The sequence below is a fragment of the Metopolophium dirhodum genome, chromosome 4 (assembly GCF_019925205.1).
Source record: "Metopolophium dirhodum isolate CAU chromosome 4, ASM1992520v1, whole genome shotgun sequence".
NCBI lineage: Eukaryota > Metazoa > Arthropoda > Insecta > Hemiptera > Aphididae > Metopolophium > Metopolophium dirhodum.
Genome location: NC_083563.1, coordinates 6971913 through 6987977, shown reverse-complemented (window position 1 = coordinate 6987977; position 16065 = coordinate 6971913). Strand labels below are relative to the sequence as shown.

The following is a 16065-nucleotide window of genomic DNA, read 5'->3' as shown; positions in this document are numbered from 1 at the left end:
ATCTATTAATAAAATTAATTACATATTTCTTTATTTATTAAGGCACAAAGCCAATGCATATTGATAATATACATAAAATATTTTAATATTATAGTCAACAATTAATAATAGTATTATTATACGAGTATATAATAATAATATGAATATGAATAAGTTATAACATGGTTATAACAATAAAGAACAAAATTATTCATAAACATGTATCGACGGATTGATTCGTCAATGGTGGCGATAGCGCCCTTATGCGATGCTGGTGGATTCCGGTTTCCAAGTTCTTAACTTCTCCAAAACGATGTTAATCGTTTGAAGCTTGTGAATGGAATGATTCTGAAGAATGTTCATTCTGCTTTGAAATGTCTTACGTATTCTGTTTCGAACCTGGTTCCTACCAGAAAGTTTGATGTTGTATATAAGTGGTTTGTAAGTTACGTATAAGTTATTTAGTTACAAAATTAAATTGGACTGGATCTAAATCTTGACGCTGTTAATGATGTTAGGCTAATATTTCTCAATCTTTCGAACGGTGAAATCAACATTTTATTTTTTAATATTAGAGCGAATTTCGATATTTATTATTTTATTCATGGATGATATAAGAATATTTGATCAATTTTGTACTGTCTTATTGCTGACAAACCAGTAACTTTCTGTGATGTTTCTTTAAAACTTATCTTGAATGGCTTCTATTTTTCCAGTTTGTGATGAAAATGTTGGATGCCCAGATTGGTGCTTTATATAGCAGGATTGATCAAATATAAATTGTGTATAATAGGTAAATGTTGGTTTATAAGAAAAAAGTGCTTTTGAAATCAAACAGCGGATATTATAATGAAAATTATATGGCTTTTGCTTTGTTACTGATGGATGTAATATGCTTTGAAAAATTAAGATTTATGTCCATCTAGACACTTAAATATTAAATAATATTTGAAAAGTTGACTTCTTTGTTGTTTATATTAATTATTTGTGTCATTTATAAGGATTTGCTTGAAAATATAATTGCATTTTAGACAGGTTTACTGTTATTTTCCAAATATGGAACCATGTTAGTTAGTTTTGCTTGAAGCGTACGATATGGTATCATCCGAAAATAGTGCAATTTTAAAACCTTGATGAAGTGGTATGTAATTTATGCAAATTGTGAAAAAGAGAGATGACGAACAAGAGCCTTGGAGTGCCCCAGCATGAATATTCCTGATAGTGGACGTATTGAGTCTTTTTTTGACATGAATAATTCGATTAGATAAGAATAACATTGCGATGTTTGTTGGAGGTAGCTGCATTAGAATGAGTTTATAAATCAGACACTCTTCGTCAAAAACTTTCTCGACGTAAAATAATGAATAATAATAAATGTTTATCCAGAATCCCACCTTTATATATCATGTACAATAGTATATATTAGCCCGATACATATGTGGCTCTTAATTGGTACAAGGTTGTAATTATCCCAATTGTAAACCACATTCTTTTACCGTATTATCGATATCATTCGTGAAATGTCACGAATGATATCCCTTGTCATTTATGACTTTTTACAGCACACACTGGTTTTGGGCGTTCCGTCATTGAAAATAGACATCTTGTTCACTTGCAGTCCTCAACCAAGACAACTCTTAGTAAATAGATAGACTTTACAGTAGTGATTTATACATTTTATTCTCTCAAATTGTTGGTAAAACAAGGTTTTACGATTTATACTATTAAATAAACGAAAAAAATAGGTTTAAGCGTCCAGACGTTTCCATCCAATTGAATAAGAGAAGAAATGTAGTAACGAGTGGGTTATTAATTTTGCGCAAATTATAGAAAGAATTAAAATTTTCCGGCTGTGGTGTATTGTGAAGCAAAAAAGTATATATTTTTAACTCAAAAGTTATGAATCGTAATAAAATATAAATAAAAACTATAAAGTATACATTCATAAATTAGGTAGGAGGCAATATAATTTTTCATAAGTATTAGGTATCTGTCTACCTCCTTTTAAAATATTATCTCGTGGTACAAAAGATATCTTAATAAAAGAAAAAATTAATGACTAGGAAAAGATTTGTAAAAAAAAGTTGCTTCAATCTTTCCAACCCAAGAGGGAAATATTACGAATTTGAACGGAAACAATAATGCTTTATATGATAGGTATTAATGAATAAAATGTAAAAATGACATTTTGATTTTGATTTTCACACACATTGTATTATAATTTTATTTCTTTGAAACACAATGACTGTTTGTCATTTCAAACGCATACAACCATAACGAAATATAAATACAAAAATCGTTGACAGCGATGATTATAATATAATATCCAGTGACACTTAATCGTTTAGTATTGATCGATGTAAACGGTGCAAACACAATGTAGGTACCTAATAATAATATGTCATGTAAAATTAAATAATAATTGTAATAATAATAATAATAATAATACGTATCGGCGTACCGCGATAAGAAAGACAAGGCGGAGGACCGGTAACAGTGTATATAGTTTAACCACGACTATAATCGCTGGCGGGTGGCCAATCGCGATTAGTCGAAGCGAAATTACGTGAAAAATCTACGCGGGTTAAAACAATGTTTTTCGAGGTACCTACATTATTATTATCATTATTATTATTTACGTACCTACCTATATTATGCGTCAAGACACCGAAGGTCATAATAATAATATAAAACCGTCTAAAATCTATTACTCCGTGCGGCTGACGGTGTCACCGGATTATATAATAATGATCGTTTGATTTCGGCGGTGGCGGCAACGTCTCTCGATGTCCTCGCATTACGCACACCGATTCCGCCGGAAGTTGGCTCTGGTTCCGGTGGTGAGTTGCCAAAAAACCGTTGACCGTTTTATCTAGCGACCCAACCGAGACACCTTGCACACATGACGTGCGCTGCTCGCAGACGCAAGCACACACGCACACACACCCGCACACCCACACACCCACACGCCGATACGAGTTTACACACACAGTATCGCACGGGGGAGATTTAGTGTCTCGTCGTCGTCATTCTTTCATACCTCCCCGCCCGAAGACTTACAAACGCCATAAAACCCGTTGCCAATAAATACACGTGCCCTCACTCTAGCGCTGGGGGAGACGACGGCAGCAGGAGGGCTGCTGAGTCCGCAACCCCGCCGCCGTATAATGTGTTACGACGACAACGACAGCGATGGTTTTTGCTCGTATATATATAATAGTCGTCGTCGTCGTAATAGTAATAGTAATAATAATAATAGTATAATATACACATGGCTTCGGCGTTTATCGCATTCGATTTTAGCGCCGTGGCCCGATGGAATTTTCAATAGGATTTTCGCCCAAGCGTGTTGAATGTTGATGTATACATGAATGTATAAATGCACACACCACAGTCACACTCGTGCAAACCGCACAGTTCTGACATGTATATATATATATATATATATATATATATATATGTTATATTAAATCGGCGACGAATAATATGCTGCAGCACGTGCCTCGAGCGTTGGCCGGTTATTTTATTATTTTTTCTCTTTCTTTTTTTTTTTTTCTACCAGCCCCGAGAGGATTCAATGCAGCAATTACGAAATTACAAAAATAAAAAAAAAAATAATAATTGAATTTTTATGGCGTTTTTCCAAACTTCGGGTAAAAGCTAGCACTCGGGGATGTTGATCAGAAACTCCGCATTGTACTTACCGGTGAAGAATGTCTCGCTTTTAAAATAAGTGAACAAAACTTCACAATAATATTCTTTGGCGTCGCAATAAATAAAACAGTAATACAATAGTATGTGCTATACGCTATATACCTACTACCCTACTACCTAACTACTTGATTGTATATACTTCTATAGTAATCCACTGTTTCCACTGTCTCTCGGATGATACCATCTAAAATCTTTAACTACATTGATCAAATATATTTTATAATATACTTTCTGTAAAAACAGTGTGCGAAATCGTATGACATCCGTTTTATCCGGATATCATGTCGACGTCGCATTTCGAAGATCGTACTTTTCCCTTAAAAAATAATATTGTTATACCTATTATAATAATTAAATAACCCCAGTCGACCCGTCGTAGTGGGCACGGTATATAGACGACTTATCGTTTTCAATACTATTACATAGTATTATAATAGTTTAGTTTATTAAATTTCTACCAGCGCCGCCCGGGACCGTGATAGTTTATGTCCGGGCGCGTGCGATAGGTACCCGAAATAATTCTAGGCTGTACCAAAACAGAATATATAATATTATACTGTCGTCGAAATTGTTATTACTATTGTTATCGTACACGGGTTCGACGACGGACCGTCGCGGAAGTCTATGGGATAACGAGATCCCAATGATGGTATAAATATTATAATAATATAATTAACAGAGCGTCGTTGTCGTCGACGTCGGGCAGGGTCTCTTTCCCGAGCTCGTCTCCAGCAGTCGGTTTGGATATTGTATCGCTTTCCACCCTTCGTGGTCCTAATATCATTACGACAGTTGCGCGCGCGCTTTTGCACTACTTTTGTCTGCCGCCATTGTCGGAATAACTATTCTACGCATACATAATATGAATTTAATGTGAAATGTGTCTATGCGTACACAAGTTCTCGTGTCTCGTATATATAATATTTTTGTATAATCAAGTTTGCACGGACGATAATCGATAGCTTCTTTATAATAATTCGCGTTTTACCGATTTCGTTAATTTAATCGAGTCGTTTGAAAATCGAAGACGACGTGAATTGTCAAAATAAAATTTTAAAAAAAAAAACTGTTAAATTGTTTTAATTTTTTGTCTGATTTGAAAATGACATTAGTGTTGCTCTTGTCGTTTTCCTCGGTGTATAATTATCTCGATTTTTTTTTACGATCTTGATTTGAAAGTTAACTTTGAATTTAATTTTATAGAGGTTTGAGAAATATTTTACGAAACCTTCTGTGTGTGTAGATGTGCAAACGTAGTATAAATAACTTACAAAAACGAGAAAATACTAAGTTTTTTTAATAAAGAAATAACACGTTTCAATTCCCTGTGTACAACTGTGAGTTAAATTTCTTATATACGTTGTACGGATGCATATTTTCTTTGAACATATTATCTTCTGAAAGAAAATATCTTTGGATATAAGCACTTGACACTGTCTAGTAGAACACTTTAAAATGGAACTAATTAAATTAAAAATTGACAGTATATAGCAAACATAAACTTATGTATTAACTTAAGTCATTTTTTTTATAGACAAAGACTACAAAGTGTTATTTATCAAATTTAACAAGATATATTTTAATAACATTTAATTATAACCTGTAACATGTATACTAATACTTGACATATGTCTTCTCATCGTGTGAACTTCAGCAAACTATAAGCACTTAAACAAATTCATAGCGAGGATTTAAAAACCCTACTTGTTGTATACGAGAAATAAAAATACTTACATATTCTCTCAAGAACCTAACTTTAGTTAAAATAATCATATAAATATACAGAGTTGTCATTCACCCTCTTATTTGTTCAGTTTGGATAACATTTGCATACAATGTAATTGTAAATTATAGCCAATATTTTGCATTGTGCTGTTTAACACTAATGACCTACTGTACAGTTCAAATCTGTTAGTTTTATTAGTTTGTAGGTATGAAAACTATTGGTTTAAGTAAAAATAAACAATACAATATTTTGCAATCACTTTTTCTTATCAAAAATCCAAATTAAAATACTGATATTATCGTTCCTCTTTTATGTGTGTTTATTAAAACATTTCTTAAGAACGTTAAAGTTATAATTTTATTACTAAATAGAATATTAAAATATCGTACGTAGGTATCTGACAAATCATTATTCATGCGATTTGCATAAAAATAATGACAACCTATCTTGATACTTTTTATTTTTTAATGATGAATTTTACAAAAACCTTATATTTATAATTTATCTTATAAACATAATGCGCACAAAATTTTTTTAAGCGTCAATATTTAATAGTTCCATTACTTATTTTTGTTGTTGTTTACATAGTTTGAATAAATTGCATTACATTTATAAATTGAAACTTGAGGAGTTTAATTACATTTCGTCTTTCAATGTTTCACTTTAAAATAAACATTGAATTAAAAAATTTCTCGGGCACTTATTTTGAGTTAGTTTTATTGTTCAACTTGTTCAATATATTATTATCTATCAAATCTGAATATATGTATATTATAAATATACATGACGTCATATATGAATATTAATTTATTGATCATAATTAAAATGTATAATATATAATTTATATTTTAATACAAATAAGTACATTACCTGGAGGTATTTTAAAGGTTATTCTACGAGTACCTATGTATACATGTTGTGATAATACTCATGTTTGTCTCTCTCCAATAAGCTAGTTCACAATATAGCCGTTAATACTCTAATTAAATGTTATTATTGGTTTTTGTAATATTACAAGAACATCACCGTTAATTAAACGTATTAAGTCAAACATAAATTAATATTATTTTAGGTCTCGTGGGTTCGACATCGAGGTATTCACTTGCTAACCGTGGGCCGGTACACGTATACTAGTGACCAAAGATTCCAAGCAATACATTCACCACAGAACGAAGACTGGACACTACAAATACGGTATCCTCAAATCAGAGATAGTGGTTACTACGAATGTCAAGTAGGCACAACGCCTCCAATCGGACATGCAATGGTTTTAACAGTCGTAGGTGAGTACCTAAACATTAATAAAATGTTTTTAATTTAATTTAATTTGAATGTTTTTTTTTTTAATTTTACAAATAAATCATAATTTCCCCGTATTTTTCATCTATAGTCGTGAACACCGATCAGTAAACACACTCAACTGAATGAGTCAGTTGCTAAATACTGTAGTATGATAGATAACTTGAACTATTAAATATTTCAAACAGTTTTATCCACAAAAAAAAAATGAACACAATATAACACAAAAATAGGTTTTTCCACAAAATCACAAGAATTCAGAAAATAGTCATTCCCGCATTGGAAATTATATTTCGTGGTCAGCTATAAGGTATGTCTAATAACTATTGTGTTATCATTTTATTGAATTTAAAAACGATTATTGTCGCATTCTAAAAATGATTCTAAGTTGAATTGTTTTGAGAGTTAAAAAAAAAAGAAAACAATAGCAACTTTGTAACTTTGATATTTGATGTGCAATCTACAACCAATTTCAAATCGAAAGATATAAGATATAAAACTTTTGGAGCACTTAAACTACACTAAAAAGTATTTTCCAAAAAAAAATTACATTATTTGTAAAACCAATAGCATCAAGGATCCACTTACAATCCAAAACCGTTAAAGTAATTTATTAAATATATTCCAATATAATATACTATTTAATAATATTAAAAATATTTGATCTATTTTTAAAGTAAGTACATATCTATTATATTTTATAATTAAAACAAAGAGTATCATAATCTTTCCATTTTAACTTTCACACATAACCTTTATCTTTGTCTATCGACTGATCAGAACAGGTGCAGAGTTCTTCAACACATTTGATGTTGAATTTATATAACTGGGTCACACATTGAGATCTAGGCTTATATTTGCCACCAGTAAAATGATTCCACATGATGGTGAAAAAGTATAGTTTGATTTTATTTACCAGTAAATAAAATATAAATGTACTACCCAATACGGTAAATGTCTAAAAATAAAATAAATATTTTTATTTAAAATAATAATATTATTTTACTTTGACGTTTTACCTCAGAATAATTGATTTCATTATCCAAAGACGTTTTGTTTATTTTAAATATATTGTTTTATGATAACTTTTGATTAAAACATTTTATTAATTGCAATTTCGATCAAAATCTAATTATTTTTTATATAAGTTGGTAAAATTTGAAATATAATTTTGAAAATTATGAATTTTGCGATCGATTATGATTTAAATAAATATTTTAGCAATTTATATACGTGTTAGGCACATATTAAGAACAAATTAGTTTATTTATTGAATATTTTTCCAATATACTTAATCATGGTCATATTGTCTTTGCTTCGTAATATATTTAAAACCAACCTCAATTATAGTTGATAAGATAAAACCAAAATAATACTCAACATTCAATACGCATGATGATGTAGGTAATATTTATATTTGGATTACCCTGTACTTTGAGTTATACGAGTTTTACTGTATACTGAAATTAATTAACTAATCTAGTTGAATTTAACTTTTCCTTAAAATTCTGAACAACAAATGTGGTAGAATCGTATAAGTTTCATAAATTTGCCAAATTTCATAATTAATAAGACTTTAACAGTTAAAATATAAATATGGTTTATAGACTATAACATTTAAAGATCTGAAAACATAATAAATTTTTCAATGCATATTATTTCAATTTTATTATGATATAAAAATACAAGAAAATTACTGACTGACAATATTTTCTCTAAGCGGTTTATGCTGCGTTCGAATTAGGTCCAAAAAAAAATATATATATACAACAACCGAATTGCTTCCGTGATTTATCGTCTGTAGGTTCGAGTTGCGTCTACGGTTTATCGGCTATTGGTCTGAGTTGTGTCCACAATAATTGTTTGCCGCTATAAATAATTGTGAACCATTTAGGTTTTATCGCTGGGATGGTGGTATGCTTCAACCATTTCGATACCTTATCTGCAGATATCACCGAACAATACAGCTAAATATAGCTGAACATTAATTTTTTACAAAATAGCGACACTGTACAGATATATTTTAAGCTATTTTAAACTATACATGTGTATTAAGTATATAATTAGTATTAAATTTACTGATTTACCAAGCATGCTACACCCTTTTTTTTTCTTCAATAATGCAGTAATTCAAAGTCTGATTTTTAAAATTTTAAAGACCATAAGATTTATTGTACTACTTAAGGAGTATGGAGATATAAACTTCTGATTTTAAAATTAGAACACCCCTTTTCCACTGTAAATTGTACAGTGGATAATTTTCTGAAAATGTTGACGTATCAGAATCGAAATTCGTACGCGTAGTTTTTGTGTTATTTAACGTCTTTGTGTTCTTAGGATAAAAAGTCCGTGGTAATGGGTTTATAAGATATGGGAGCTACGGTTATTTGACAATTTTAGTCATTAATATTAATAACTTGTAAAAATAGCCCATGTATAATAAATACTAGTTCCAATTTTACGTATATTTTATATTTTCGTTAAACCGTTTTTAAGGACTGTTATCCTTTGTAAAAAAACATTTTAATAACTAAGCAATTACTCATTTGAATTAAGAATTAAGTACATCAATATTAATTAACCCACGGAAACTTAGGCCATTGGGTGGTTTTTTAACTTTGGGGGAGGATACTCTAGGTTAAACACGTGTGTTTGTTAGTTCGGCAGATTTTTTAATAGGCCGGTGGGACCCGGCACCTGTAGGTATCTACCATGCCTGGGCGGGGAATGGCAGCACTTCTCTCCGGACACAATGACTTGCCCGAAGAATAATGCCACCCGTAGCCAAGGTTTTGAACCGACGCCTTAGTCCGTTCGGCCTCTCCGTCCCCAAATAAATTATTAATGATGATTATATAGATTAGCTTTCCAAAATATTTTAAATAATAATATTCAAAGGTAGTAACGTGTTTGAAAATGTACGTGTAAATCTTATTTATATAAATTACTGTTCTCAGTTCTCAGTCTGTAAAAGAAATAGGAAAATAAATCATTTTTAATTATGATTGAGACGTAATATAAACGTAACTCAAACCTTTTGTTGAAACCCTAAAAACGCAACTTGGATGTGTCGTGTGGAAAATCACGAATCCACGACAAAAATATGATTTTCGAACCAACTTAGATGCGCTGGTAGTTCTTTTATTAATTTTAAGTACATAGGTACTTGAAAATAGATTTCCACGTAAAAATGTGATTTAAGGTCATATTTTTACTTATGAAAATGAATAAATTTGAACCAGATTCATTTTTGTCAAACGTTAAACTTTGAACTATGTAAGTATAAAAAAACATATTTTATTTTTAAACAAGAAAAAAATTATATACACCCGCAAAAAATATGCTGGCATATATTTTCCTCCATTAGGGGGTAAACATCACCCGTCACAGTGAGGTTTCTCCTCAAGCTATTATATTATAATATAATCGATTACACCAATTTCTTATTGTACAGATTGTGTTTTCATAATACAAAAAAAAAATCGTCAGTAATACAGATATTTATTCAAAAGTATCAAGATGTGTCTCATATAGGTACATAAACATCGAAGAAAATATAAAATATGAATATTGTGTATAGATTATACATGTCAAATGTTAGTTATAAAACCTAATTTATCATAAATTAATATAGTCTTATAAATAAGTAAACCAATATTCATTAAAATCACATTTAGGTTTTTGCGAGTATTAAACTTATTCCGAAGAATATTCATTAGTTCTGTCCTAAAAAGAAATAAACGAAAATACACTTTTTGATATAAGAGCATAATATTCAAAAGATCATAATTGTTTTGAATCGTATATATTTAATGCATAAGCTAGGTACTATGGTTGTGGTCGAATTGTTTATATTATTATGCCACCAACAACAATTATGTAATTGCTTTAATAGTATGTTGTATACGTCATATTAAATAGCTCGTTAAGTAATATTTATTGAATACACAAATATCGTTTCAATTTTTTGTTCGTTATTACAATTTAAATTGATTTCCATAATGTTGAATTTATACTACTGTTTGAACATTATAAACACATAATTTAAACTATTTTATGTCTTTACAATTTTATCATACCAGTTTTAATTTAATTTATATTTAAAATAGTTTTATATTTTTAAAAATAAATTTAATTGATATCTAATAAATATTATGCATAAAGTCTATAATCTTTCAATCGTAAAAAACAACGTAATTTATATTTTAATGTTTGATAACATTAAAAGCATTTGACATTTTTTAATTATTAGTTATCACCTATTTAAATTATTTTTTTCAACTTCAAAATATAATAGGTACAAAATATGCTTAGACATTAACCTTAATAACTGTAAAATAATAGTTATATTCATACAATAATCAATTACCAAAAGAGTACCAATTATCTCGAGAATGTGAAAATAGTCTTAGAGTATATTTAAAAATTCAAAAATCAGATTTTGAATTACTGCATAATTTAGTTAAAAATTGAGTGAGCATATGCTTAGTGAATCATTCTGTATAATATTATATACGAATTAATAATTAATAATAAATACTAGTATCAGCAACAGCTATTTATTAAATTTTTCTTACAAAATGTTCATTAATGTTATAAATACTAAAATTAACTTCTAAATTTTTTTTTGGATTTTATATCATATCATATTGTACTTATTAACTAATAATTGTAAATTGTTTTTAATTTACCTACATTAATTTATTATATTAAGCTATCTCTACTATACATTATTTACATATTGTGTTTGTTACTGTATATTATATTCTTGGATACGTTTTTTTTAAATTATTTTTTTATTTATTATACCTACTTATTTATTTGTTATTTTACATAATAACACAATTAATTAATACAATAAAAATGAATTATTTAGATGCAATAACTGAATCAACTATGAAAAAGTGATAATAACGAATTCAAAAATATAATAAATATAATATTATGTTTCATCTCACTCAATGAGTTCATAACAAAATTGACATTTTTACTATAAAAATATTTAAAAAAATTGTAATTATTATCAGAATTCTCTATTCATCATCATTATAAGTTATAACTATAAACGTGAAGAATTGACAAATAATATGAAGTTTCATGATATTAAAAAATATTTTGTTTATTATTACACAAAATTTGCATACATATTGACTTGTTTACAGCTTCCTGAACTTTAGCTTTTACATAATATTATAATTGCATTTTTATTAATTTGTAGTTATTAGGGCTATATCAGTTTTATATTTAAATGCACAATTTTTATTTTCTCAAGTATACATTTCAATCTATATAATTACTTAATATACAATTAGTTATTTACACCGATTTATTACCTATCTATTGTTTTGTATAATATTCTTTACTAATATTCTTTTGATTTGTATTCAAATACTTTTGTATCAGAATAGGTACCTATCTATTATTCTTCTATACTAGAACGAAGGTTCTTACTTGTTTTTATAATAGTCTAAGCACGTAAATCAAAGTCTTTGATAAGTTTTTAAAAGTTTGTTATGCTTAGTTTTTCTTTACTATAGAATTCGATTACTCAAGGCATTTGCAACCGTTTATCGAAACGATACACCGTATAAAACCTAAATGACAAGACGATGGAAATAGCTATTTTTTCCGTCCAAACGTTTCCTTCTATCTTCAAAATGAATTGAAGAAAAGTTTTAAAAAGTCAGTGGCGACGAAATGTTGAACAAATCGTCACTGTCGAAGTTAAATTAAGACGAAAGCACGCACGTGCGGAAGTTTGAACTATTTAATTTGTTCAAGTGTTCTTTTTTTCATTTCACCCTTTTGAGGCGGCAGTTGACGGGCAATTTGGTTTTGTTCGTGTCATTCGGGGAGGGGAAAGCGTGCCTACAAAACAAACGCGTCAACTACGTTAAAGTTTGAATTTTCTTCTTAAAAGTCTTCGATTACAAAATACAACACCATAGACATTTCTCGTGAGTTCAGGTTGTCTTTTCAACTATCTCATATTATTCATGATATTTATAAGAATGAAAAGTGCAAATATCGATTTTTGAAAAATACCATCATGACAAAGTTAAATTGTTGACAACTCTTACGTTTATTATAAAACTTTAAAACTTTACTGTAATTGAAAGTATTCAAAATTACAGAACAATATAGGATACAACAATACTTAAAAATGATTAAACGGATATTTTCAAATTTCAAATGTAAATAATTAACCCCAACATTGAAATTTAATTTTAACACTTGGCTTGTTTTATTTATCAACATTGTTTATCTATAATGTAGTATAACAATTAAAAATTAAAAAAATAACACTTAGATTAGCTCTTCTGTATAGTAGGTGTAAAATGTACTTCTTCATTGAGTAGGTTACTGTAATGGATATGTTAAATTTAAATTCAATGATAAATCTTAACACACGAAAAACGATACTGAACGCAGATGTTCTGTCAGCATATAGTTTTAAGGATATTTTATTATACCGACCCACGCCGAAGTTTCATCAATGAAAGGCCTCTTTACACACCCACAACCAACGCAACACCCACGTTCAGCACTTGCACTTATTGTAAATAATTAGTTTTTAGACTGTGTAATAAAAAATAAAATGTAATATATTTATATTTTTATACTGCTATTAGAAATTAATTTTTTTATTAGTATAATTATAGTAAGTGCGGTAAAGTTGCGGTAAGTTAAACTGAAAAAAAAAATTACACATTTTATATAACAATTAATATTATAATACAATTAGTTACTAGCTATCTATAATTGGCTTATAAATTAACACCCACGCACCATGTAGAAAGGTGTAAATAGGTTCTTCATATAACTATATAAGTACCTTAAAATTAATCCAAATGTTTTGAAATGTATACTTTATATAATATATATATTTTTAAATAAAAACTAATAAGACCACGTATTATTGATGAAAGTTTCAAGTCCCTATGAATAATATTTTTAAAATTACAACTAAATAACTAAAATCATGATTTTCGTTTAAATATCCAATTTTGTTGCAATTTGAACTTTAAATGTCTATTAAATAAATGTGTTAAATGTTATATTACATTTTTGATGTTACGTGGTTGCTGTAAAAATAATATTATGACCTATTGTATTAATTGTCATGGTCCTAGTTTCTGAATTTCGTACCAAATATATTTATTTTGATTTCATAAAAGATCACCGGCCAAGTCTACTTTTATTATCAGTTTAGATTTTAAAAACCAACTAAGCTATGTACAATTTGTAGAACTACAATAAATTGTAAATAATGGTCGTACCTTGCAGAAGCTTCCTAGTACCTATGACGATCCTGTTTAAATAATTGTACCCCGGTACTGACCGACTGACCGATGACCTTCTTAGTTCTGAACCTCAACCGTCTCCGCCCACGGAAAACTGGTGGAAATTCGTTCCGTGGACCGTCCCACAGCACGACGAAGACGACGACTGCATTACCCTTAAACTGTCAGACCGATGACGGGAATGGTAGTGACCAGTGGCGGCGTGATAGGGTGTTTCATGAGGCAATTGCCTCACGACCAATTAGGTGGTGGTACCCCCTTGGTACCCCCGGGAACGGATATTAAAAACCACATATGGAATATGGTCAACTAATACTATTAGTATTAGTAGTATTACTTAATTATACTAACCTTACGTTTACTGGAAATACACTATTACCTATAGTATATGTTGTATAGTGTACAATAACGCGGTATATTGGTGATATTGTGGTCACAAGTAACACTATCATAGATAATATTGTATCATTATTTTTATCATCATTATTTTATTTATCTATTAACAATATTTCCCCTCCGTTGGTTGGGCTGTAGGCAACACTGGTGGATCGTGGATGCACGTTATATTTAAGTAATGACGAATTGACGGTTTTGTTACTTTTAACTTTAAAGTTTTATTAAGTATTGTTATTTGTAAATTTGAGATCAACTACAAGCGAAGACCGATTAGAAAGTTTGATGATTTTAAACTGTGAAAGAGATATAAACATAGATCATAATTTGGCCATTGATACTTTCGCAGCAACATCAGATTTATTGAGGGACAATTTATTGTTTAAATAAAGATTTATTGTTATTAATATATTATAAGTAATTTTATTATATTTCTGATATTAACATGACAAAGTATATTACTATTGTAGAACTGTGAATTGGGGGTGTGGGGGCAAAACCCCCACGGGTCTGTGTGAAAAAATTTAGGTGGTGGTGGTCGAGCTTTTATACTTGCCTCATAAAATAAAATAGTTCACGCCGCCGCTGGTAGTGACTAGGGTTAACCGGTAATTGGTTATTCAGTACATAATCGGTATTAATATGTTATATAGGAAATCAATGTTAATGGTGACCCCGTTTTCTTTTAAGGTGGGGGGTTTCCACTACATACATGTACGAGTACGTGCATTTATTGACTGGATCCGTTCGCTATAAACGGTCTCTCAGACGTTTCCCATTGTTTAAGATGAGTTAGATCGGTTAGGATTGGTAACATATTAGTTACCTCATATATTCTTATGTTATGAATATTGTTATCAATTTAGATCCGTGTACACGAAGTAGTTGAACTGGATCCAACTTCATGGTATCTTGGTTAAACCTATGGTAAGAACGTATAAACACTCTAGTATACCTAAAGCTTACCATATATACCGATCAATCACAGAAAATTATTTGTATGCATGTACACGCACACGTATGCAGTGGAAACCCAACTTTAAGGATGACCAACAAGAAATATTGTGGTTATTCGTTTACGAGTTATCCCGGGTTCACACTTCACACCTCACCATGTCGTGTTGAGTTGAATAAACGGTAACATGTACCATACACAAATTATGATATTATGTAAATAGTAAAAAACATAAATTCTAAATAACGCAAATAATGGTTGTAGACTGTGTAGAAGCGTACGAATAAAATTATATGCTAGACACCTGTGGATAATAATATGGTACCTACAATAATGATGCATATCGATGTCCGTCTCGGCTTGATCTAGAATTGAATAGCGCGACAGACACAAAGAAAAATTCTGGTGACAACAGAGTTTTCCTCTAACGATCAACGATGAAAATATCGTGGTTATACGATCTGGAGAATATCCTATACAATGATGGACCATAGTCACAGATCTCATATCACGGAAAAGGTGACCGCTATGACTATAGTTTACGTCAAGCCAGGTTCACAGTCGTGATGTGTTCCATATAGTCGATACGTTGGTGCACTGTGTATGCCTACGCTTAGATATAATAAATTATAAAATCCTAGTTATTATACCATAGCAAAATAGTCGTGTGGCATGCTGACATGCTTTTAGAATAA

General features: G+C 29.8%; 1 protein-coding gene across 1 annotated transcript in view; it reads left to right on the top strand.

Annotated features, from left to right (window-relative positions):
* LOC132943126 (zwei Ig domain protein zig-8-like) overlaps window positions 1–16065 on the top strand; it is a 277915-nt gene that overhangs the window by 218032 nt on the left and 43818 nt on the right. Inside the window, exon 3 of the mRNA XM_061011950.1 lies at window positions 6492–6702. Within this exon, the coding sequence (XP_060867933.1) occupies window positions 6492–6702 (211 nt within the window). The remainder of the gene's footprint in view (window positions 1–6491; window positions 6703–16065) is intronic.